Genomic DNA, 24,677 nt, shown 5'->3' on the forward strand with positions numbered 1-24,677 from the left:
TAATCCAATGAAAAGTTAACAGTAGAGAAATGCCTCTGTTTTTGAACATGGCTTGAAGACGGGCTTTTCCTACATATTAAGGGTTGTAAAATATAAAAGCACATCGTATACGGTGGTGGGGGCGGGGTATATTTTCTGTTAAATAATCAGACGTTTATAACGCGATATTCAGGTGTAATTATCTAGTTTCTCTACGTCAGAGTGTCAGTGAGAGAGGATAAATTTTGGGGATTTGCCCGATGAGTTTGTATTACAGATAAATTTGCATTTGGTGAAAATAGATAATCCATATTCACTGTCACATTTGGTATCATCCTGTCAAGAATATATTCCTTCATGTGGAATTATTCTGTCGCATTTAGATACTATAGCTGGCCATTCGTCGAGTCTTCTTTCGTGAATTTTGAAAATGTTAATGTTTAAAGTTTCGTAGGATGGAAAACCGAATAATATTTTGGGAAAATTTAAATATTTTTCCGACAATTTAAGAAAGCATTTTTTGTACATTTTTCAAGAAGAATTTGCAATAGGGATTATGAAAGTATACCGAGAATAGTAACAATTTACGTTGCTAAATAGCTCTTCGCCTATCATCATCTAGATAGGCCTATTATGTACATTCGCAAAGTATTATTGCGAAAAATCTTTTGTAAGTTTATCTGTATCATAATGCGATAAAATTTCTCATTCCTTTCAATTGCCATGCGCTCACAATATGTATACCTTTCCAAAAAGACTGTCGGAGAGTTCAATTCAGCCATTTTCCACAGAAAGGTGGGCTTGCAGGTGAATCACCCTATTATGCGGTTTGCTATATATACGTGATACTTGCATTAAATAGTCAAATTTATGACTATGTCACTGTCCGCTGAATATTATACTAATTACATTGTGTAATTAACAAAAGTATGGCTTGTGTCTCATTAAAGAAGATAGTAGGTACCTACAGGGAGGAAGGTGAATTTTCCTTCCCTTGTTTCCATTTCCACGGCACATTTCCATTTTGATGTCACTTTTGCAGAGCTTCCCCGACCCATCCTTTAAAAACGTACCAAGGTACAATCTACTCTGCCTAGTTCAGCAGAGTCTTTTATCATCAACACGTGAGCACTTCGCCACCCATAGGGCTATGTATAGGATGAAGAAAAAGGGAACAATGTCATTTTGTCCTCAATTCTCTTGTCATCACCAATTTTAACCCGGCTATCATCAAAAATTGCTTTTATAAATATTTAATGGTGTTGTTATTTAAGCAGCCGCACCTTAAATTATACTTTTGCAAAAAAGCTCTATTGGGTTGTTAAACAAAAGCACACTGGGGTGTTTGTGAAAAGTTCGTGAAAACTTACATCAAAGAACTCCTAAAAAATGGCCTAAGGATAAAACCAGGAACCTTTTTTCTGCTATGTTTAACAGGAATGAAAATTTGATTTAGATTCTCGCACATAAATTCTTCAAATCTCTACATTATGTAGGTATAGAGCTACCTATACGTCTAATATATAAAAAAAAGAGTTCATTCAACCATAGGATTTTCGAAATCCGTGCATGTAGTGCATTTCCATCTTTATGGGGGCGAACAACAATGTTTATTAGCTCTCGAACAAGTTAAAATGTTGCCCCGAACCATCCCTATGGACACTAAACCCTTAATGTGTGTTTCTAACGACCAATTTTAGGGCTCAGAAGGCTTCATATTCACTTCTTTCCGTCTCCCTCCCCCCCTCCCCCTGCTGTGAGAATATACTTAAGAAAGTTGCTTTTGGTTTTGCCGCCTTTGACACTGTATACTCGGTGAATTTCTCCAATCCAACACCGGGAATTGTTACGGGGGTTGGCGCATGAAAATGTATATGTGTCTGATAGAGGGATTGCGGAGTGAATGGGGTGTGGGGTATTCAAGTGGGTGGATCAAGTTGCTTTACAGAAATTCCCGCGCGTCAGAGCTCCATCAAATATTCACATCATGAGTCTATGTGCTGCCTGGTCGCCCTGTTGTACTCTGATAAAATGAACAATATTACTGTATTATATATATGAATGTACATATATATAGCTCAACATTCAACATCCATGGCCCAGTCATATATATGTATGACGTAGACAGAGGGGACTTCAGTCCCATGTATAATTTATTTTCGTGACTTGTTCCAAAAGCATGTTGCACGGTGTTTTAATATTTGTATATGTGTATTTATGATATTCTGGCTTCTTCTTCCTTAAATTAATTTCGATTTATGAGGTAATTTGCAGGGCAGCGAATGAAGTAGCTAAAGCAACTCTAACATAATATATTGAATTGTAATTTATATTTCATGGAACACAAAAAATGTATACCTATATCTTGTATTTACTAGCATACATAACTTTTTTCGTGACACTGTTTTATTTCTAAAATAAATATTTTATTATCGAAAAGTTCATTAGCCAGAGTCATTAGATACATAAGTACCTACTAATCCTTAAAAAAAATAGCCAAAGAATCGGACTTTAAATGACTTTTCATTCGTTAATTAAGTGTACAATGATGGCAATTGATAAAATTGAACATGGAGCTTCTGGTGAGGATAACCAATAAAATTTGAATAAACCAACTAAGGAAATCGGTATTACTCAAGATTTCCCTAAAGGCAATTTATCGAAATGTGTGCATATTTAATTTGATTGCAATTTAATCAGTAAGTATCTTTCACATCCACCCATCGCACCCACTTCTGCTTTATCTCAAATCAGTTTGGATTAGAAGCTGTATGACTCACATTGTGAGGTACGGAAGCTAACTAAGTGGGATGTTCTATTGCGAGGCACACCATTGGATTATTTGCAAACCACTTAATCTCTCTACGACAAGCACATCATCATCCACCAACCCTGCAACCCCGACAGAAACGGGTGGCTTCCGTATATGAAGGAAGAAATGGCAGTAACTGGACCCCACGATTCAGCATGTATGGAAATGAGCTGCATACATAAATCCACTTTAGAATAATGAGGCAGAAGCCTCAGATTTATTAAGTCAGAGAGGGTGGAATTCATGCGCGGCAAAAAGCCGTGCACTTCCTATTTGTCACCACGGTACTATGCTACAATGAAATGAAATTATGGCACCCGCATCATATTTTACCCGCTATGCTGTTACCCTTTTGTCTTGTCCATCCTTCAGCATGAATAATGATGAACTTGACTGTGACAGAGAATATGCACAAAAAAAGGTATTATACATACCCCAAAAAATGTGCCACATAGTATGTCAAATGACCGGAAAGACTGCCGGAATATGCATAGCAATCTCACTTTTTTTTTCGTGCTTTTTGCAGTGTCATCAAATCACGATTTTATGCTTAACAGGTAGGTAGGTTTCTATGGACTTTTTATCTCCGTAATTATTTTTGAACGCCAAATGACTAAAAAAAAAAGAAGGAAGATTATGAAATTGAAAGGATTTTTTTTCAAAATACCACAATTTGAAAATTTTTTAAAGGCAAATTTCAATTAGATTTTTTTATAAACTTTCTTTCAAATAAAAACGAAGAGAGACGAGTCTGTAAGAGCTGGAGCTAGAAGAAGAGACTTACGTTGGTCTCAATACTTAAAATTATTCATAAATATTAAAGGAAAATATGGTATTCTCATAAAATTAAGTAAATTAATTATGCGAACAATTTTTCAATTAATTATTTCTTAATTTAATTTAGAATACCAACATTTCAGTGCCTTATTGGTTCTTCTACATTTTCCCTGTATTGTCCTCAGATCTCTTTATACAAATCAAAGCTTTTGCAGCTTTAAGCTCTCGTCAGTTAACTGTTTTTTTTGTTGTAGGTGGTTTTGGTTTATGTTGTGTTTTTTTCGGTCTGGATAAAGTCATTCAATTCGCACGACACCCACATTTAGAACTACATATAGCATGTTACTAATTGGTGCGACTCAATGTCGGCATTTCATTTAATTTAGAAACATATACATAGTTCCAACGATAGATATATACCTGATGCATGTTTTATGGTGCAAAAGGGAAAATCGTATTTGTTAGTCATGAGAAGGATTGCAAGGCTTTCTATATGTAGGCATTTTGTACATATTTTGTTGATTGCTACTATGAAAAGGATACAATGAGTAACAATCAAAATGTATAAATTCATAGCATTGTTGTATTGCAATTCCTCACTCTTGTGATATGTTAACACATAAAACACCTAATTGTTATCTATCACCTGTCTCCTGTCTGGGAATTCTCTAATCCAATTGTATATAGTTCTATACATGGCTATATATTTTGTAGGTATACATTGTTGCATTTGCAATATCTCCTGCAATCAATACGGTGCGTTGGAAATAATACAATTTGCCTAATTTTCATGCTATACAACCAAATAGATATTGTCGCTACTTGATGGGAATTCTCACGCCCCCTCGGTGTTCTCCTAGCGCATACCATCGCATCTCTATGCTATTGTTTATCAACTCAGAATGACCCAAGACCACACAAAATACATAATTGCCGATGATACGGAAAGTACACGAGAACCACAACTGCGTTCAAACCACACTTTACATTATCTCCATCTCGCTCACGCATAATTACGTTTATGGGATTATACCTGAATTAAGACAATGCATAATTAAGTGAATATGCTACACCACTGGGAATACACTGTCCATTATTACTGGTAAACCAATGCACGATGATCCCTCTTGGTTTGGGATACGAATATGTAGTTCTTGCATCATCCAAACCTTGTTGCCGGAACCTCAAACCCACTCAAATATCATGCACTCAATATTCACTCAAAATCTCGCCACTCTGCAAGGATTCAGGCAGAGCATTGGTAATTATAACAATTCGCTCGCCACCTCATGCTGCACAAATCAGAGTTGAATTTGGGTCAAAGTCAGATTGAAAGGGACAAAAATTTACAAATAAAACCAAAGAAAACTTCAGAAAAATATTTTTCTTTATTTTTTACGCCAATGAATTTTTATTACCTTAAAATTATCGTTAAAATTAAAATATCATATCCGGAGGAAGATCTCAACTCTGTACCAGATACATACGGTAACTATCTCCCTCTTTCACATGTTTTGCTTCAATTTAAAATTAAAATTGCCTCGCCCTGTTGTAATTTAATAATCCATAGCATAATCTCGCATTAATAAGAATCTGAAATCTAATTATAATTACACGGCTCCATTGGAAGTCTGACTCTCACCCACACTCCCCTTGCTATATACACACAGCATTTTCTCAATTTTAACACCACGGAAGTTGCGCACAAATGTAAATTTTTGTACACAAAGAAACAACAAAATTACATTGCATATTAGTGTTTCACACAGCAACAAAATCTTCAAGCGCAAAAAACCACTAATAACAACAACGCTTCTTCTATGTGAAAAACTTTCATACGTGGTTAGAGGAATATGAAGAGTACAAAAAAAGACGAACTTTGAAGCACATACCAAAACGATTCAATATATGGATTTAGGAAAATACTTCTATAATACATACGTTTACTATTTATGTATAAAAGAATAAAATAGGAAAACAAATAATCACGTAACGTATGCTTTTTGCTATAATATATTTTTTAGCATATCTTGTTGCTTTACGTATTTTAGATAGGATATAGAAGCTCCTTTGTGAAGTTGAAAGTTTGTAGCAATAAGTTTTGTTTTCATAGTTTATATGAATGAAACTAATCTATTGTAGAGATATGCTTAAAATACGGAAATTGGGCACTTAAAATAAAGATAGTTTTATATAAAATAATGGTTAAACGTTGTATTACACACTCTGTACTTGTATCAAAAAATTTTCAAAGAAAAAAGTTAAGAAAAATCTTATTTAAGGGTGTGATTTACAAGTGAAAAGCTCATGTAAAACCCTGCCTTATATATTACAACTACTGTATTCATATCTTACTACATCAAGATAGGGTCACGTATTCCTAGTCATGTACAAGTATAAGATTGCCATCCTCTCCGGACGGATATCACCTGAATTCGACAAAGAACTATCACGGAAAAGTAATTTTATCATTGTGATTCAAAATGCAACATCAGGAGTAGAGTTGAGGATGATTGCGGTGGAGAGCATTACTTGCATAATATTGACTGACATGATGCAAAATGAGCAAAAACTGAGAAAGTTTTTTTTTTAATATAAAGAGAGGAAATTTCCTAAAACCGATATTTGAACGAAAAAGCTATTTTATGGTAATTTCTTTCAATTTTGTGGTTTCAAACGACTTTTTTAATTTAGTGAATTGGTGCTACTAAGTCCGACTTAAGTTTTCTTTAACTAGGCTTCAGTTTTTTTTGGCCAGGCCTAAGTTTTTCTAGGTCAGATTTTCAGGTTAGTTATGCTAACCCCGGACTTAAAGCATTTTTGAATGACTTTTACGAAATTTACCACAAATACCCCATCTTAATAACTGTCTATTTTTTCAAATTGATTTACTTTTAGTTCCAGTACGGCTTACAATTTTACCACAAAGACCATTCTCAGTCAAAACTCTTTCTTTGGCTTCTCATATGAGTATTAGATTCTTTTTTTTTTCTTGAAAAAAAAATAATAAAATTATTTAAAATTTGAGAATAAAGTTTAACGTTTGGATCAGCAAATGACTTAATCAATGCGTAGAGGTAAACATAATTTAAAAAATAAAACTTTCCCAATCAATACCTAACATCCTTTATCTATTCTAAAATCGATAAAATTTTTAACGGATTTGAAAATGTTTTACAATATTTTCCTAACTAAGAAATTCAGATTGCAAAAACAATTTAAAATAACTATGAAAAAGTAAAATAAACAGAAACGATTAATGCTGTGTCTCATTATGAATAAAATGAACTGAAATTGTGAGCTTCAGACAAATCAATCGATAATAATAAAAGATTCTTCAATAATATTAATTAAATAAAGAATTAATGAGCAATCTATGATAAAAAAATATATTTATAATATGATTTCTCTTGAATTGTATTAATTAGTGCATAAAAGAAGTTATAACATAAAAAAGTAACTATTTAGATATTCTTCTCTATCGCTCTCTTTGTTAGTAAAACTGTATAAGAATTTTGAATGAAAGAGACGTTGCAGTGTAAGAATGGAAATGGATAGGATAGAACAGAAAAAAAACCATAAAAACAACAGGGACATTGGGGTAGAAAATGCCAAAAGAATTAATTATTTACACTGTGACAATAAAAGCAGACCAATTAATCAAATACATGATGTGCCCAACCCCCTGAATTTCTCGCATTCTCTCTGGTTTTCATGTCTTATGTTATTTATTGCATATGACAGTTTATTTGTATATTATGTGTGCAATGGCCAATAAATTTTTCCCAATTAATACGATATTAGTCTGTTGTTAGATGCTATTGCATGTGACTATATTGTATCATCTACTTTGCTACGTCTGTCACCTCATCCCGCTGTGCTCGTTGTTGAAAATGACTTTAATCTTATCAACTCCTTTGAATTTTCTTTTTTTTTTAAAGACAACTAATTATGTGTAGGAAATATTCGTGGAATATTGCTGTGTTTCATGATATTAATTAAAGCATTGCCTTCACATCCAATGCCAAAAAGAAAATGTTTTAATGTCCTTTTATGTGGAATGATTTTTTAGCTTTTTGAGTTTTTTTATTTACGTTTTTTTTGGATTTGGTAAATTGTACATTTACAAAGTGCAAAGATCTAGTGCCAGCTGTTTTAATAATAAAATTTGATTAAGAGAGCAGAGAAGAATTCGATATCGTACCGTTTCGCTCACCTTCTTCTCCCACTGGAGGACATAAGGAACGGGATGATCACCGGGAAATTCGACGTGGCAATTGAAGACAACACTCTCTCCAAGAATGGCAGTAATATGTACGGCATCCTGTTGGGCTGCTGAAAGATATATTAAAAGAAAAGAATTCTACGTTAAGCTTGAAAACTTTAAGTAAAGACTGCCGGCTGCTCTAAGATCTAACCTTATACGATTTTCTTTAATTCTTTTTGCAATATCGTCTTTCATATGATTGCATATAAATGCCTCTCATAATTATCAAAATTACAACATCATCCCAGATTGTGCAACAAAAAGATTGTGGTCGTGCCCTATAGCTTGAAGTACTGGGAAACAAAACGCTGGAGAAACAGCGGTAATGGTGTAAAAGGAGATTATTTATATGGCCAAAGCAGTGAAAAAGATAGCAGAGAGTGAACGAGGAAAGATTATGTGAGCATCGTAAAATTGTCACAATCAACTCCCATTGGGGCTTTTTCCCAAACCTCCTGTCCAATCCTCCGTATACAGAGAGAGAGGATACAAATGGATGCCCCATATGCACTTCCTGTAAGCGTGATCTTCTAGCGCCAAACACTCGTTGGAGTACCATCCCATCATTCTCCTTCATCGCACTGTGTGGCATAGTCAATGACCAAATACCATTCACCCACTTTTCCTCTATATCCCCCTGGATGGCTTTTTGCAGAAAATCCTCAATGCTCAGTCATGGATGGAAGTCGGTGGTGGTGCTTGAATAAACTCCTCATGGGAGTGTTGCAAAAGGAGGATGGTGTGATTTTGCGGAGTGTCGCACAGAGTGCATTTCGCATATCTACTCCCAGTCATTCGTCCGCACACAGTGCATCCCGTATTAACTCTCTTTTGGCACTGCCACAGCACTAAAGTGTCACGTATATGAATATATTTATAGAATTACGATATTCCATATAATGTACTATGTATAATAGAGAACCGCAAGTGAAATTTTCCATTTCATCCTTCCCGCATATCTTCCCCTATATGTCGTCAATATATACACACTACCGCTTGATCATACGATGCACAAAATGCTAAAGGGAAACCTCCCACTCGCAACTCTGATATGCGAAAGATGGAGAAAAGCAATGGAGATGTGCTTTCCACCCAAGGAGAAACAGAAAATATCGTAAATTGCATTAGAGTAGTGCACACATCTGCATAAGTTATCGAAATAATATTATTACAATTTCTATTGAAAGCTTTAAGGGAAAGCTCTTACAAGTTTCCTATGTTGCACCTTCCATATACATCTGTACATATGAAATGTGTACAGGAAGTGAAATAAATTTTTCATATTCAAATTCAGCAAGTCTCCAACACTAAATATTGAAGATTGATGATGAAAGAAAAAGAAAATACATTGATATTCCACTACCGAGTCCCAAAAAGCTTTGAAATATCGCTCACGCGTCCAATACTTCTATTTATCTATCTTTTTGGAATCTCTAAGAAAAAAAAATCACCTTTTGGAACATGATTTCCGTTTGAAACAATAATGGAGAAATTTTAAATTCAGTCATCGCAGTGGTTATAAAAAATGCATGACCTGAACGAAAATTAAACTGCAATTTTCATTTTTATTATCTCTTTTTTTGCATTCATTCAATGAGTAAAGAATTCTTTTTTCTTTAATAAAAGCTGTCTTAAAGACCTTAATAAATGTAGGAAATAAATAATATATAATTATGAAGTAGTTATTTGAAATAAAACGAAATTGCATGCATTGTGGCGCATAAAAAGTTCCGACAAATATGTCGTTTTTTTCCTTCCTCTCACCACTAAAGAGATGATTTTCTTTTCATTTATTAATTTCTCTCTACGGTCTGTATAGGCAAAAAATAAAATTCTTTATTCTAACGTCTTATGTCCCCTTCCCACTGTCTCAGAAATATCAGAAAAAAAAAATTTCTCTGGTAAAACTGAACGGCTTTTTACTGTGAAGTTTTTCCTTTTGAAATTTAAGAATTCTTTCTACTTTTAAAGCTGCCATTTGATTAAATATTCAGATAAATTAATATTTAAAAAAAAAAGACAAATCTCTTACCTAAATTCGTATTTGATGTTGTTCCTGCAACAAGAGTAAGTGTAATGAGGCAGAGGAGTGTCCACTCGCAAGATGATCGAGTAGTGGCGATTGATCGCGACCGGCTTAATGCCTGACACCACCGGAAAGACCCAGGGTCTGCACGCACGCCCATGCCTCTGATCCCATAGTCACTGCTAACGCATCGTCCTCATTGCAGCGGCGTCACCTGAAAATACCCAAATCAAAGATAAAAAGTGAGAAAAGTCCGTTAAATCTAGTGGAAATAATTCTATTAACTTGTTCAATGAAAATTTAATTGGTGAATGAAAAGTTTTCAATATAAAGTCTTCCTAACTTCAACTTGTTTCATTCTTTATTCTGCCTTCTTCTGTCCCCCACTACTGTCTCGATGGAAAGTCAGAAAATTACAAAGCTGGCATGTAATGCAGTTATCTAGCCAAAAGATATAACTCCTCAAGAGTAAGGGTGAGATGTATGTATATAGCATATCTATATAGATGGATATTTATGGAAGAAAGCTTTATATGCAAGAACACTTAATAAACTTAAATTTTCTCATAACTTGCATTTTGTGAGAAAGGCATAGTTGTCGATGCGATGTGAATGTCATAATTAAACTTTTCTCAGCTATGATTGTATTTAATTTAATGAAATAGTCCTGCAAAGTTACTTTTCTTCATACTCAACTATGCAATGTGTATACAATACATACATATATGTTTATAAGATATCTTATGCTTATTGCATCATCTTTTTTGTATAAAGTTTAAAACTTCAATGCTTTTGCTCTTTTTTAGGAACATACAGCCTCTGTTATATCAAGTGATACATCTTTTTGTGAAATTTTCCTTGTAAAGTATATACCAAAAGTAAAGTATCTCTCGCGCATCCATTTCTCCCCACATTGTATATATGGCATTCAATAAAGATAAATTGAGTTTCAAATATTTATCAAAATATTTGGACACTGATGGTAAAAACATATACGTTAGTTCGTATATAAAAAAGTTTGTTCAATCCTTCTGGGAAATAAACAATGATCCGTTATGCTATTTTCTTAAAAGAAACATGGGTGTTGAAGTTATTTATATCTCCTCTAACTCAATGTTATTTAATAAATCAATCTACAAACTTATATAATATGATCAAAACTTTCTTTCAGGCTGAATTATTTATTTTAATCCAAATGTGATACTTTGTTAGAATATCTAATGAAGGAGAAAAGAAGCATAAAAATATATAATTCGTTAAATATTTTTATCGATTTTAATTGTGAAAAGATTTTGAAAAGCTTTCTTAGTGGTCCCTTTTACGCCTTTTACCACGATTACAATGTTTTGTTATTTATCCTTTTAATTAATTTTTTATCTAGTAATATGTTATATTACTTCTTAAAATAATTCACAAAGATCAATTAAATATTAGAAAATAATCAATATGAAATTCGTGTAGTTATATTCGCATTATATACAGATGTGATATTTGTTGCGAGATGGGGACGCCTGGTGGTATCAATTGGAATCTGTTTCAGCGATTGGAAAATTTAATTAACTGAATGCCGGTGTGCCAGCTTTTTCCACCATCCAACCGTCAGCCCCATACAAAATACAATTTCAAGTGAAAATTGTATATATTGGAGGTGTGTTTTACAATGTTTATCGATAGAAATTCTTGCGTTCCTAATTAATTTACACCTGCACCATGGGAGAGGAAAAATCAATACAACCATCGTCCGTCAAATGAAAATTTGAGAAAATTGTTAATTAATAATTCAGTGGTTTTGTTTATTCAACCACCTCTACAATGGGTAAAAGGTCCCATATGCAATTGACGGAAGGAAGGTATATATTTGCAGAAAAGCTGGGTGTATAAATGCGTATCATAGATGCATTTTATTGTGAAACATCCTTTATCAAAAGCATCTGCAGGTGTACAAAGATATTCGACTCTTTCTGTTGTTGTCACCCACTTGCAAAGTGGTAGGAAAACAAAGGAAAATCCGACAAATCGAAATAAAGACCAACTTCCCATTTACCTTCTACTTACAGAGATATGTAAAGGATGGCGACAATGCAAATATTAAAGAGATACAACTACCTAGGCACACAATAGGCATTTATTTATATTATGTAGTACATACTACATAGGTATTCAAATATAGGTATTTATATTTTGCACAAGAACAATTATTTTGCAGAATATTTCATTTTATTCTGGAATTTTGTTAAAGGACTAATTTCTAGATAATAATAAATATATTTTTCACTAATTACAAATTTCGTAACTTGCTAGAAAAAAAATAAGAAAATATAAAAATTCCATCTTGAGTAGATAAATTAAAAAATGGATTCGTTATTTCTTATTTCAAACATTGACCTTTTTCAATTAAAAAGAACACGTTTTTAGCATTTTGTTTTTGAAGAACTAGACGTAATAAAACTTTCCTACACCACGTTAATGTAGAATTTATCACTATAACACTAAATAACTTATTTAATAACTGTTTAAAAAAATCAAATTGGCCACAGTGGCTAGCAAAACCCTCTAAGGGATAAAAAATATTTTTAATTACCTGTAATAAATAAAAAAAAATAACAGCTTAAATTAATATTTAGAAGGTAAAGCAAAAGTTTTTCTTCACTGAGGAATTAATGGAAATTCGTTGAAGGAGAGGTGGGAGAAAAGAGAGTAAATGAAAATTGAGAAAAGTTATTATAAGATAATATTGACTTTAATCGCGGTTGGTTGAAACAAATAATGCTATTCGCTAAAGCTTTTTCCCACCTCACTCCCACTTCGTGCTGTATGTATGATATATATAATACATAGATTGAATTTGGGGATGATATTTCTGAAAAATGGAAAATGACTAAAGGTGATGGGGAAACTTTCATCTTCATTTAAGCTTTGAAAGTTCCAATGGTAAATTGTTAGGAATACTACATAACTACAGGGTGGAGTAATGTACCTATGCTGAAATGACATTCCCATATATGACGGTACTATGGTGAATGTTGCTTGATGTGACTCCTGTTTTATTCAGCACACACGCGACAGAATCTACCACTCTCACTCTAAAACTTAATATTAGACGATTCTTTCACAGTTCGCACTCACGAAACACTTCAATGAAGGCACTGTTACATCACACGGATGATAAGTTCAGTGTCTCCCACTATCGTTACAACTTAAAACACAGCAGATTTCCTGTGTAGAGTTCACCAGTGATTACAGCATTTTGAGGGGGGACGTGAATGGCTTTTATTGCATCATTTCGTTGTCACTAAAGTGTGGCAAAAGCATCGTAAGGGAAGTAAAGTAGTACATTGAGAATAAGAAATACTATATATACCTATATAGGTATACTGACAAGGTGAAAAGTTTTTGGCTGCTATTTTGCGAAAAGGACAAACGAAGGATGTGGGACGCTGTATGTGTGTGGTGTGTATTAAATTGTATTGCCCCGTGAAAATGCTATAAGTGTTGGTAAAAATATCCCGGCAAGTACAATATTCACGGTATATTATGCCTTTTGCTACCGCACATCCCTGGCCATTTCTGCCCGTGACGTCGAATCATGCGCTCATGTTGTGAGTAGGGGTTGTTTTGCCCTTGCGTCTGTGGTAGTCTCTCTTTCTCTCTATCTCGCTCTCTCATTTATACATACATATATGTTAGCCCGGAATATAGCTCAGAGAGCGGGTGTGGTCTACAGACGGAAAATTTTAATTCTCATCACATATTTTTCCAATTTTCACACATTTTTCTTTAATTTAACAATTAACTGGGCTTTTCACTCCTTCACCTAGGTCCTTGTAGGACCAAAAATGAGGAGTTGCTTTTTAGCAATTTGAAAAACAAACGCCTTTCTAATGAGAAAGTCTGCAAGATGAAAAATTATATCACCTCAGGGGATTGTTGTGTAAAACAAGCCAAATAAATTGAAAAGGGAGAAATTTTAGCAATGAAAAATTTTCCACGAACCCCACACACACACATGGAGATCTAAGGGTTAATTTCCCAATGAAAACCTCGAGATGAAAAATATAAGCAACTGTAGGCTGAAAAGGATGAAAATTTGAGGCTTTTGATCACACCTTGAGCACTCTAAAAACAAAAGTGATATTGATAAATGAATTGGATGAAGGTAATTCATATAAATTATCTTATATGTATCCTTTTAACACACACACGTTATTCTTTCATAACTAATGATTGAGCAATTATTGAGAAATAACAGGGGATTGAAGTAAGGGAGGAGTAAATGTCGCTCACCGACACTTGACCACATAAGGGTTAGAGTAATGCTGTACTACATGGGACTACACACGAATGATAGACACAACACCAGGGAGTCACACGGTATGAAACTGGGTGGATCACGACTGATTTCCACTGACTTTAACTGTTAGTATGCAATGGGGTATTTGCAGCAAGCCTGCTATTTGTGCGGATGACGATGAATTTGTGATGTGTCTACCCACGACGACGCAGCGGCGGCGTCGAATCTGTATTTCGGGACATTCCATCCCCATGCCGAGTCGGCGCACAATTTTCCATATCACAGGGTGAAGAGAATGGTTTCCACATAAACTTGTCTTTCCCATCCATATGTAGCACACGCTTTTCCTCAACTTCTTGAAAAGCACATAGAAACTATTCAAGTATTTAGCATCCACAAAATACAGACATTCAATCAACGGAAACTTTCCTACCACAACTAAATATGTACGTACATTTATATATATGCACAGTATACATATTAGATTCGTACAATATACACATAGCACAAGTGACTGAGGAAAAGACAAGACGTTTGTAGCATGCAAATTACCCTCAAGCATACTTTCCCGTGGTTATTGTAGATAATTTCCTCAAACATTAATGCGAATTGATTCGCTATGTTCCATATACACTACACACCCTCTTTGTGTAGACTTTTCATTGTCGAATTGAGAGACGGTGACTTTGTGGAGATTTTCTTCCCTAAATGCTAAAACTTCTAGTGTTTACTACCCACATTTGCAACGCAAGTCAAATTCAAATCGATAAAGAGGAAAAGGATTAGTTAGGATTTCATCATCACCCAACTGTCCATTCTTTCATGTTACTTTTAGGGATTGAATAAGCATTCCTCTTCTAACAACCCCATGAATAGCCATCGAGCAAGTAAATTGGGGATTTTCACTTTTATGTTAGGACCAATGTGTAAGAATTCAATTGTTGGCACTAATCCAGTATAGAGGAATTTTTCAAACCAAACTACATATAGTACACCATCTCTCAACTCAAGACGCCCCATTTCCGGAAACCTCTGAATATTCTACATATATTTTCCAACCAAGGATAAAGTGCTATCCTTATAAAACACTCAAACTTGTGAATATTTAATAAGGAAAATTTTGATGTGATTGCCACCGTTTGCAAGTTTTAGAAGATGGTAAGAAGAAGAAGGAGATCCAAGAATAAATCTCTCTATATGGAATTATTCAGTTGATGAACCCTAGAATGCATCATGGCACATTAAATATGATCTAACTAAAGTGGAAGTTTTCAAAAGCAATTAGAACGTATAAGGTATTTAGAAGGACACTTATCTATCTTCTATCTCCCTAAATGTCCGGCATTTTTAATGAATTGATGCACTTCCAAAGGAAACCACGAAAGAGGGTTGCAAGTTTCAATGAGTTATGTACACATACACTACCCTAAAAAAGTTTCCGGGCAAGGAAAAATGGGATATTTTTGAAGGCAAATTTCAAGTGGCTATATCTCCGGCTGTGGTCAACCGGTTTTTCAAAAATTTATTAGTTTTGGAAAGGTGAGAAATGTACCTTTCCAAAACTAATAAATTTTTGAAAAACCGGTTGACCACAGCCGGAGATATAGCCACTTGAAATTTGCCTTCAAAAATACCCCATTTTTTTTTTTTCTCTCCCATCCCTCCCTAAGGTCTTCGGGTCTACTGACCCACCCCATTTTTCCTTGCCCGGAAACTTTTTTAGGGTAGTGTACTTATTTAGTCTGCTGAATTACCTATTTTTTACGCTAAAGTTCTCTATTATATTTTTAACGCAAATGTTTGCAATTTAAGATAATTACATGGTATGTACCAGAGGAGTACATGAGAACCTATATTTATGTGTTTTATTAAAAGCATAGGTTCTTCGCATTTGATACCATTGTGCATAGCAACTTGGTATTTTTGCTATTTAACCAAAAGGAAGTACTTGGCAACACCCCACAATCTATTCTGGAGGAAACCTTGTTAGCGTACAGGAAGAAATATTGACAGGAAAGATTGAGATCTGCAAAAGGAATGAGGGTATGGTGGTTTCTTATAATAAATTTGTAGAGCTATGTGTGAATTGTGGTGCATCAATATCGCAGATCCTTGGGGAATATTTTATACATACATATGTATATGGAGAGGGAATGAAGGGACAGCCGAGGGAAAATGTTGAAGGAATCATAAATCAAGTGTGTTGTCTTCATATTCTTCTGATGGCAGGTTAACACGCTAGGGGTAAGGGTTATCAGGTGAAATGATAAAGTACGTAGCATTTGTATTTCTATCGCCTTGTACTACGGAACCCACACCAACCGTCACGATTTTAATGGTTTGTGGCTCTTTTCGCTCCTGTCGCCACCATTCGTTCTCAAAATAATCGAAATCACTTCACATGGATGGGAAGTAATCAAACCTTGAACTTGCTTCTAGTTGTATAGGCAAAAGGGAGCATAAGCGATTGAGTGGATTGGGAGGAAGAAATATTTGGTGAAAGAGCCTAATCTGGGAATGGGTGCGCTGCTAAATATTATGAAAGTATATATGAAAATGAGGAAAGTAGAAAGAGAGATCTCTTTTGATAGGATTTATAGCGACAGGGAGGTTGACATGTTACCAGCTTTGTACACCGCATTACACTTCTAATGGAAGGAAACCATAGGCTTATACAATATTGGCTTTTACAATCTGTCACCTTCTTCCTTCTCAAACCAAAATCCCAAAGCAAAAGGAAATTCATACATTAGCTCACTTTCATCTCCTACACCTCGCTCTCAATGTGCCAGACCCGAGCTATGTGTATGTATATATATTTATACACAATGGAATAAGAAAGACGCAAACGCCCCAGCCAATTTCAACCACCCAGCCAGTCATTATCATTAACGACGAATTTTCACGACCACATCACCATTCATTCTCTCACCTTTTGATGTTCACACAGAGACTCAATCTAAGGAGAAAGGTTGGGGCGCAGGGGTATCGCCAATGCTTAAAAACACCCCCAACTGAGCCCTACACACGACCTCACACGTATACACTTTGATCACTACCCCCGACAGGGAGGGCTTCATTAAATCCGAAGAATCCCCGTCGCTTGTTGCGTCGTCGTACACAACATTAGGGGTTTGCTGTAATTTCTGTTTCAATTATGTTAAGAGTCAGATTATCTTCAAATAGCCATCAGCAACAATGATTTCTCCTGTATTTTTTTGGGGTCTCCATCATGGTTAGTCTATTCCCAAATAAGATTCTAGCAGGACCCACACATTTTCCTTTCTATTCTCTACCCCCAAAGCCACGCATCACAATATATTCTAACCACAAAATATATATTATTATTATGTAGCTTGCGGTCGTTCAATTTCGTTTTAGTTTTTCCCTTTTAACCAAACTCATGCCCCATAGCGAAATACATGGGAGAGGTACAAAAGAGAACCCACCACAGCGTTGGGGAACGAGTAAATCTTTCTACTTTTTCCCTTATTTCTACTACCTCCGTTCATTCTCCCTCAAACCTCCAACTTTGATACTATTGCCTAATGCTACAAATCCTGTAAAATCACACAGCTCCAAAAAATCCATTTTTTTTACCTTAAAGGGCCCCAAACAGACAGAAAATCTCAATAGTATGTATATAAACACTAACACAGAACTTTAGTCTTGGGAGAGTGGGATGAGGGTGGGAAATGTTAGTCAACTTGATTAAAATAATTTATATAGCCTATGTTAGAGAATTTAGAGTTAGAATTGAGTAAAATTTAAAATAAGTTTACCTACAGAAAATTTCCGGTCCTAGAACTTTCTCTGTCAAACAATTTTGTTCTATCTGGGAAATTCCGTTTTTCTCAAGCTTCTACAAAAGTCTTTTACGGCTTGTACTACACTAGTTTTCCCTAAAATTAAACCGAATTTCATCTTTTGCGAATCTATGCAAATAAATTTTAATAAACTTTTGTATATTAAACTGCGAAAAATTTATCTAGCAAAAATAAGAGTGAGAAGATGTAACTGTTATGCCCCAAAGCCAAGTCTAAACTTTCTCATGGGATCTTCTTATTCGCTTTGCAAACTAAAGGTTTATCAATGCAAGAACTACGTTGAAGTTGAAGTCATTACAGTTTTGGAGAAAATCTCAAGTTGTATCATAAATCTTATTAAACCATATTAAATTTCAATTAAAACTTGTTTAATCAGTACATGTCGCAGTTCAAAGAAATATTCAGAAACAAAAAAGTCTCGAAAATAACTTTGAAAATGATTTTTTTTCATGGCAATTTAATGTTAATTTAACTTTTTATTTTAAGCATGGAAATTATTTTAAAAATATTATAAAATTCTTTTAAAAAATATTTTATTAGGTACTAGTTAAGTATGCTATGTATACACATATGTATGTATCTCGGAAAAATCTTCCAGAAAACAAGATGTTCAGAACAGAAGATTGTTTAATCTTATTGGCTTGAAGAATTGATGCTCTAAGATTCATGAGCAAATTAAATGAAAGTTTCTTCTTTAATATTTTCACGAAAGCTGAGATTTCATCATTTTTCTAATCAATAATTCTTCTATATCAATTTTATTAAATATTAATTCCGCAACTGACTTTTTTGACTATGTATGTTTGTACATAATATTCTGTACTGTACATAAGTGTTCATAAAGTGCGCCATTCTCACACACACATTTGATAGAAATATTTTCTATAAAGAAAAAATCTACAGCATAAATATTCCTAACTCGAAGATATTCACACTAAAAGCACAAACTCGAAGCTTTTTTTCTTCCTCGATATTCTGACAAATAGGTAAATTCCCTTTGTCATCAATTCACTTGCTATCAATAGCGATTGATTGTAGGCAATCATTGATTCCATGTTGAAAGAAACTTCACATCGCCAGTGTTTAATGCGAAGCAAATCGTAAGTGGGTGCGTGAAGCAATGATTGTAGCGTCCTTATGGGCATGTGTTTCCATAAAATCAACTATTTGAACCATTTTTTTTCCTTTCGCCCTCTACCCAAAAAAGAATCATGCGTGTGTATGCAATATAGTATTTCGCTAGCTTTAGTCAATAGATAGATATATGAATTACTTTGAGATTTTTCGGATAGGTAAGTGCTTGATTTTCCACATTTACCTTTCAAGCATTTTTTTTGGCATCAATAATTCTCACGCATTCCAGTTGTTTTTATCTTTAAATATTATTGCGTCAAAATATATTAAATATTATTGTGTTTTCTTCATCATTAGAGATACATTCTGCGGTATTTTCAGGTGATAGGAGGCATATTTTTAAATACGAATACTTAGATCAATTTCTGAATACTTTAGAATAAAAATTTTTTCTTATGAAAAGGACCTCAGAAAGTTTTAAAAATTGGAAATTTTCCTCAGTAACATTGACTCCAGAGGATATTAGATTCAAAAGGATACAAATGTATGGGAAAATCATACATACAATATTTGTGGAATATAAAATAATTTCATTGGTATCTGAGAAATTCAACTCCTTACAAAATAAAGTTTTGAAAACTTACAATAAACTTATTCCTCTTTCAAATGAAATGGAATGTATGTAGTCATATCCTTTTCTGTTGCAGAAATACTCACTGGAAAGATACAATAAGAAAATCTAATTTAATATTACATCTTCAAGAGAGTTTAAAGCAATTTAATTTAAGACTTTAAACGTAAGACCATTGAAAACAATCTTGAGAGACAATGCCTTATATAATGAAATGTAACTAAAAGCATCTGAAATGTCTAATAAATGTTGAGACCTTAATAATAAAGGCCTCCAAGGAACATTGAATTCCCGAAAGGGTTTCAATTAAATTTATTTTTTCTCACCAAACCCCGCACGTTCCCTTATTTGACTTCCAGGGGGGGGGTGGGAAATTTCATATCGATTGTCTTGGGGGTGGGTGGGTGGTGTGAGAGAGAAGAAAATGAGGCGGATCAGTAAATCCTCATTCATGGTATATCAGGATGCTCTCTATATAATAAAATCATCATAGCACAATATATACGAAGATTAGATGCGACCCTGCTTTGCGATAGTAAGGCGTACAGTGCAGAAGGATGGGATAAATGAGTGAATTTGTCTATTAGGAACATGATACGGCTACCAGTTTCACAGTGTCTCTATACCATGGGGATTCGTGGGAGCGCAAAAGGGGTGCCTTGTGATATCAGAAACCAATAGTTTTTGAGGACACTGGGGAGATGGCAGATGGAGAATTGAATGGCTCATTGTTGAAAGACTTCACTCGATTTTCCATTCTATGTCGTCTCCTTCCTCCCTCTGACAATATCTTAGTCATATTTATACCATTATGGTGGTCTTCCTGCTATCAATATCTATATCATAGGCGACTGCCCCGAGTATGGCTCCGCAGCATATAGAGATTTTGCGTGGTGTATACTTTTCCCAAAAGGGCACGAAATTGTGGAAATTCATCGAGTGAAAGAGGATGAAATCTCGAGAGAAATTTCTTCTTCTCGATCTTCCGAACTTACCATCACTCTTCTCAATAGGACACTGATTGGTCACGATGAATCTCACTTTTCCCACAGCGACAGAAATTCCAATGTTGTTGCAGGGGAAGCAAGCAAAAACATCAGAGAAGAACCATTGTAAATTAAGTTACGATTCTCATCAATGCTGTCACCTTGATTACAATTTCGTGTCATCCTTAGAAAATCAATATCTCTGCGGCACAATATCCTTCGCATGGCTTCACATCTCTCTTGAAAGCTTCGGTGCAAAAAAAAATTTACCACCCATAAAACTTCGCATGTCTTTTATCAACAAAAGTAAGCACATATATTTTCTCAACTCTATTTATTGCAATGGTGAGTCATAATTTTTTCAGAGTCTCTTCCTTTTTAGCTGTGATTCTTTCTTAAAAGAAGCACAGCTTCTGTGTACACTCAAAAATCCAAAGTCGTCAGATCGGGCTCAAACTTGGGATGACCACGAATTAGGGTCCCCACATTCCAAAAAACGTATGCGCCAAAAATCGGTCCGTCCGTCCGTCCGGCCGTCCGGCCGTCCGGCCGGCCGGCCGGAACCTTTCGCTAAATTACAAGAGAACGGTAATAGATAGAGACTTGCGGTCAACGGCAAAGTTCATATATCGACTGGAAGACATCCGATTATGAAGTCAAATCCCACCCCCCACCCCTTCGTCCGCCATTTTGAATAACCTCAAAATTTTGTTTTCGCTATATCTCCGCCCCTGTAATAGGTAGAGGTCTGAAATTTTGATATGTTGTAGGGGCCATCAAGACCTTTCCAACGATACCTAATTTTCGAAAATCGGCCAAGCCGTTTAGCCAATATGGCCGCCACAATTTTTTATCGAAAATCGGCCATAACTTGAGAACGGCTTGACCGATTTTGATCAACCCGGGGTCAAATGAAAGATATTAATGAGCCCTACAACTGCTCGGAACATTGCAAGTTCAAAAAGTGACCGCAAGTGGCGCTAAAATCGAAAACAAAATTTTCGATGAGTTTTCGATGAATATCTCGAGCACCGCTTTATAGAATTGCTTCATATTTTGATATGTTATAGTTGGCTATAATATCTACCACCATGCCAAAAATGAAGAAAATCTATGTAGCCGTTCCGGAGATATCGCGTTTTAAAGTTAACATGTCATATCTTGTGTTGCATGACTAACGCCCCGCGAAGCGGGGCGTTTTATATATACACATATAAAAGTAAAGTGAAATATATATATAAATGTATAGATATATACATTATATATACATATAAAAATGCAAAGATAAATATATATAAACTGCAAAGATAAAAATTAAATATAGCATGGATGAAACAGTATAAAGCGAAAGAACGGTAAGTAAAACTTACGGGCTGTGATTCTTTCTTTGTCAGTGAAATGTGAAATTGACGGAAAATTGGGGATGGGCAAATTTTAAGGAAGGCTTTCTCGCGTACCGAATCACAGCCAACGCCCACGATTAAGGCATTTCACAAAATATCTGCGCGTTGGCTGTGATTCGGTGCGCGAGAAAGCCTTCCTTAAAATTTGCCCATCCCCAATTTTCCGTCAATTTCACATTTCACTGACAAAGAAAGAATCACAGCCCGTAAGTTTTACTTACCGTTCTTTCGCTTTATACTGTTTCATCCATGCTATATTTTTTTACATCTTTAAGAGAGACACAATTCCCATGCGTATAATCTACATAAAATGGAGATTAATAGCAATACTCGTATCAGTTAATGGAACATCTTCTATCACACCTGCCAGGATTGTAACATTATCCATGGGTATTTTGGGATAAATAATATCACATTCAGGATGAAGGAAATATTTTCTCAGTTTATTTTATTATTCACTCATATCGTCTTGTTGAAGAAGAAACAAAAAAAATCGTCTCATTCTTGAGGTAGAAAAAAAATCCACCACCAAAGTATTCGCGACATTTCAAGCACACATCATGGATATTGGATGTGCAAATATACAAGAAAAAATACCGCTTTGCTTTATATATAAATACAACATCGGGAGAAGAGAGAGGTACTCATAAAAAAAGAGGAGGAAGCTTATTGGATGTAATAAAAATTTTCCTGGGGTCGAGGTTGTCGCCCATTTCTTCCACCAACGCACCCACTTCCAAATGCCATATAGCAAACCCTCCGTAACGGGCTTTAACATATATCTCACATGAAACGGAAGTGTGTATTTTGGACTTTACTGTGTGCAGCATACTCACAGAGGAAAACATATATTATTTCCGAAAAAAAAGGGAGAGCCATTGTTGAAAGACTTTTAAAGATCACCAACCATTTGCAACTTTAGAAAATATATAAATCTTTCCAAAAATATCCTTTGTTTTCCTTCTATCTCACATCTTTTCTTATTGTAAAAGCATCAAAACATATTTAGTCTAATGTAATTTTAGTTTTAGATAAAATCTATCTTCCTCTAAGGCTCTCATCAGTATTCCACATCGACTACTTACTTATCACAATATCATTCATTCGAATAATCCAAATTGGATTTTCTTCTTTTTCTAAAAAGGAAAAGTCTCCGCATAGTAGCAACGCGCATAAAGGCTCTCACAGGAAGTAGATGCAATATATTTTTATAGCGCTAATCTGTTTCCTATGACACTCGTCGCTGATCAAACATCACGAAACCTAAATAAAAGGCCAATAAGAAGAGATTGGCTCCTCATGTGTTATATGTATTAGTTGGTATACCACAATCGTGGCATACCAAGTATTGTAATCGTCGGAAAACCCGACCACCTCAGATCGGGCTCAAACTTGGTATGAGCACGTTTTAGACATCCCACATTACGAAAATGGTGGTGGAAAATTTTTGATCCGGCCGGCCTGCCGTCCGGCCGGCCTGCCGTCCGGGACTCTAAACTTAGCCTTATAACTTTGGAACGATAACAGATAGAGACTTCTGGTTTGAAGTTTTCTATAGAAATGTGGGTGTAAAATTTCATTTTTTTGCATTTTCGAAATTCAAGATGGCCGCCGTCCGCCATTTTGAACTACTGTCAACCACTTCCCTTAGAGCTAGAGACCTGAAATTTAAGTATGTTGTAGAGCTCAGTGAGACGTTCTCATCGATAATTCATACTTGAAAATCGGACAAGCGGTTTATCAAATATGGCGGCCTAAAGCAAAAAGTGTTTTTTCAATATTACTCGAGAACGGCTTGACCGATTTTGATCATCTTGGTATCAAATGAAAGGTTTCAAGAAGCCCTACAACTGTCTAAAACATTTCAAGTTTCAAAAACATCCGCAAGAGGCGCTAAATTCAAAAACAAAAATTGCCTAACTTTAAGGGGCAATATCTCCGAATCCCCATTAGGCAAATCTTTTAAATTTTGATATGTTGTAGTCTGACTCAATATCTCTCACCAGTCCAAAAATGAAGAAATTCTATGTCGCCGTTTAGAAGATATAGCCATTTGAAAAATTCTTGAATTTGAAAAGTTCTAAGAGCCATATCTCCTGCACTGCTTGACCGATTTTGCTCATCTTAGTATCAAATTAAAGGTTTTGCAATTCTTTACAACTTTCTAGAACATCAGAACCCTCTAGAACCACTTCTCCGAGACAAAAAAAGCCAAAAACTGTTTTAGTAAAATAAAAAGCCGCCATTTTATGTTCTAGAGGTGACCTTGAAAGTCATTGAGATATATATCAAATTATAGCTTGTTTCAAGACCTTTCCAAAAATAGTCAAGAAATATCTGTAGGTTCTATAGAACCAGAGATATGACCATTTTTATGCATCAAATCGCACACTGTCACAAAACTTTGTTTTTACTTTATTTATTTTTCATAAAAAAAATTATGCATGCAAATTTAATGGAAGGATGTGTTTCTGAATCTCTTTTTTTCATATTTTTCCCATGCAACAACGGTTAATTTTTATCAATACTGAGCTTTTAACGGATAAAATATTTTAAATCTGTGAATAGTAACCATATCGATAAGTTGATGTTCGCATGTATGGA

At 34.9% G+C, this 24,677-nt stretch overlaps 1 protein-coding gene across 7 annotated transcripts in view; it reads right to left on the bottom strand.

Annotated features, from left to right (window-relative positions):
• Positions 1–14,342, bottom strand: part of LOC129790124 (protein turtle) — a 41,535-nt gene extending 27,193 nt beyond the window's left edge. For 4 of the 7 annotated variants that reach the window (XR_008750532.1, XM_055827397.1, XM_055827395.1 and 1 more), the window contains exons 1-4: positions 14,146–14,312; positions 12,839–13,153; positions 9,868–10,075; positions 7,773–7,903 (exon numbers count right to left, since the gene is read on the bottom strand). Coding sequence is in view for 6 of the 7 variants with exons in the window: in XM_055827397.1 (XP_055683372.1) it covers positions 7,773–7,903; positions 9,868–10,021 (285 nt within the window). In the remaining variant the exon portion in view is untranslated. Of the gene's footprint in view, positions 1–7,772; positions 7,904–9,867; positions 10,076–12,838; positions 13,154–14,145 lie in introns of all 7 variants that reach the window. The other 3 variants (XM_055827394.1, XM_055827396.1, XM_055827392.1) reach the window with 3 other exon arrangements.
• Between the last annotated feature and the right edge of the window lie 10,335 nt (positions 14,343–24,677).

Source organism: Lutzomyia longipalpis, chromosome 2 (assembly GCF_024334085.1).
Source record: "Lutzomyia longipalpis isolate SR_M1_2022 chromosome 2, ASM2433408v1".
Lineage (NCBI taxonomy): Eukaryota > Metazoa > Arthropoda > Insecta > Diptera > Psychodidae > Lutzomyia > Lutzomyia longipalpis.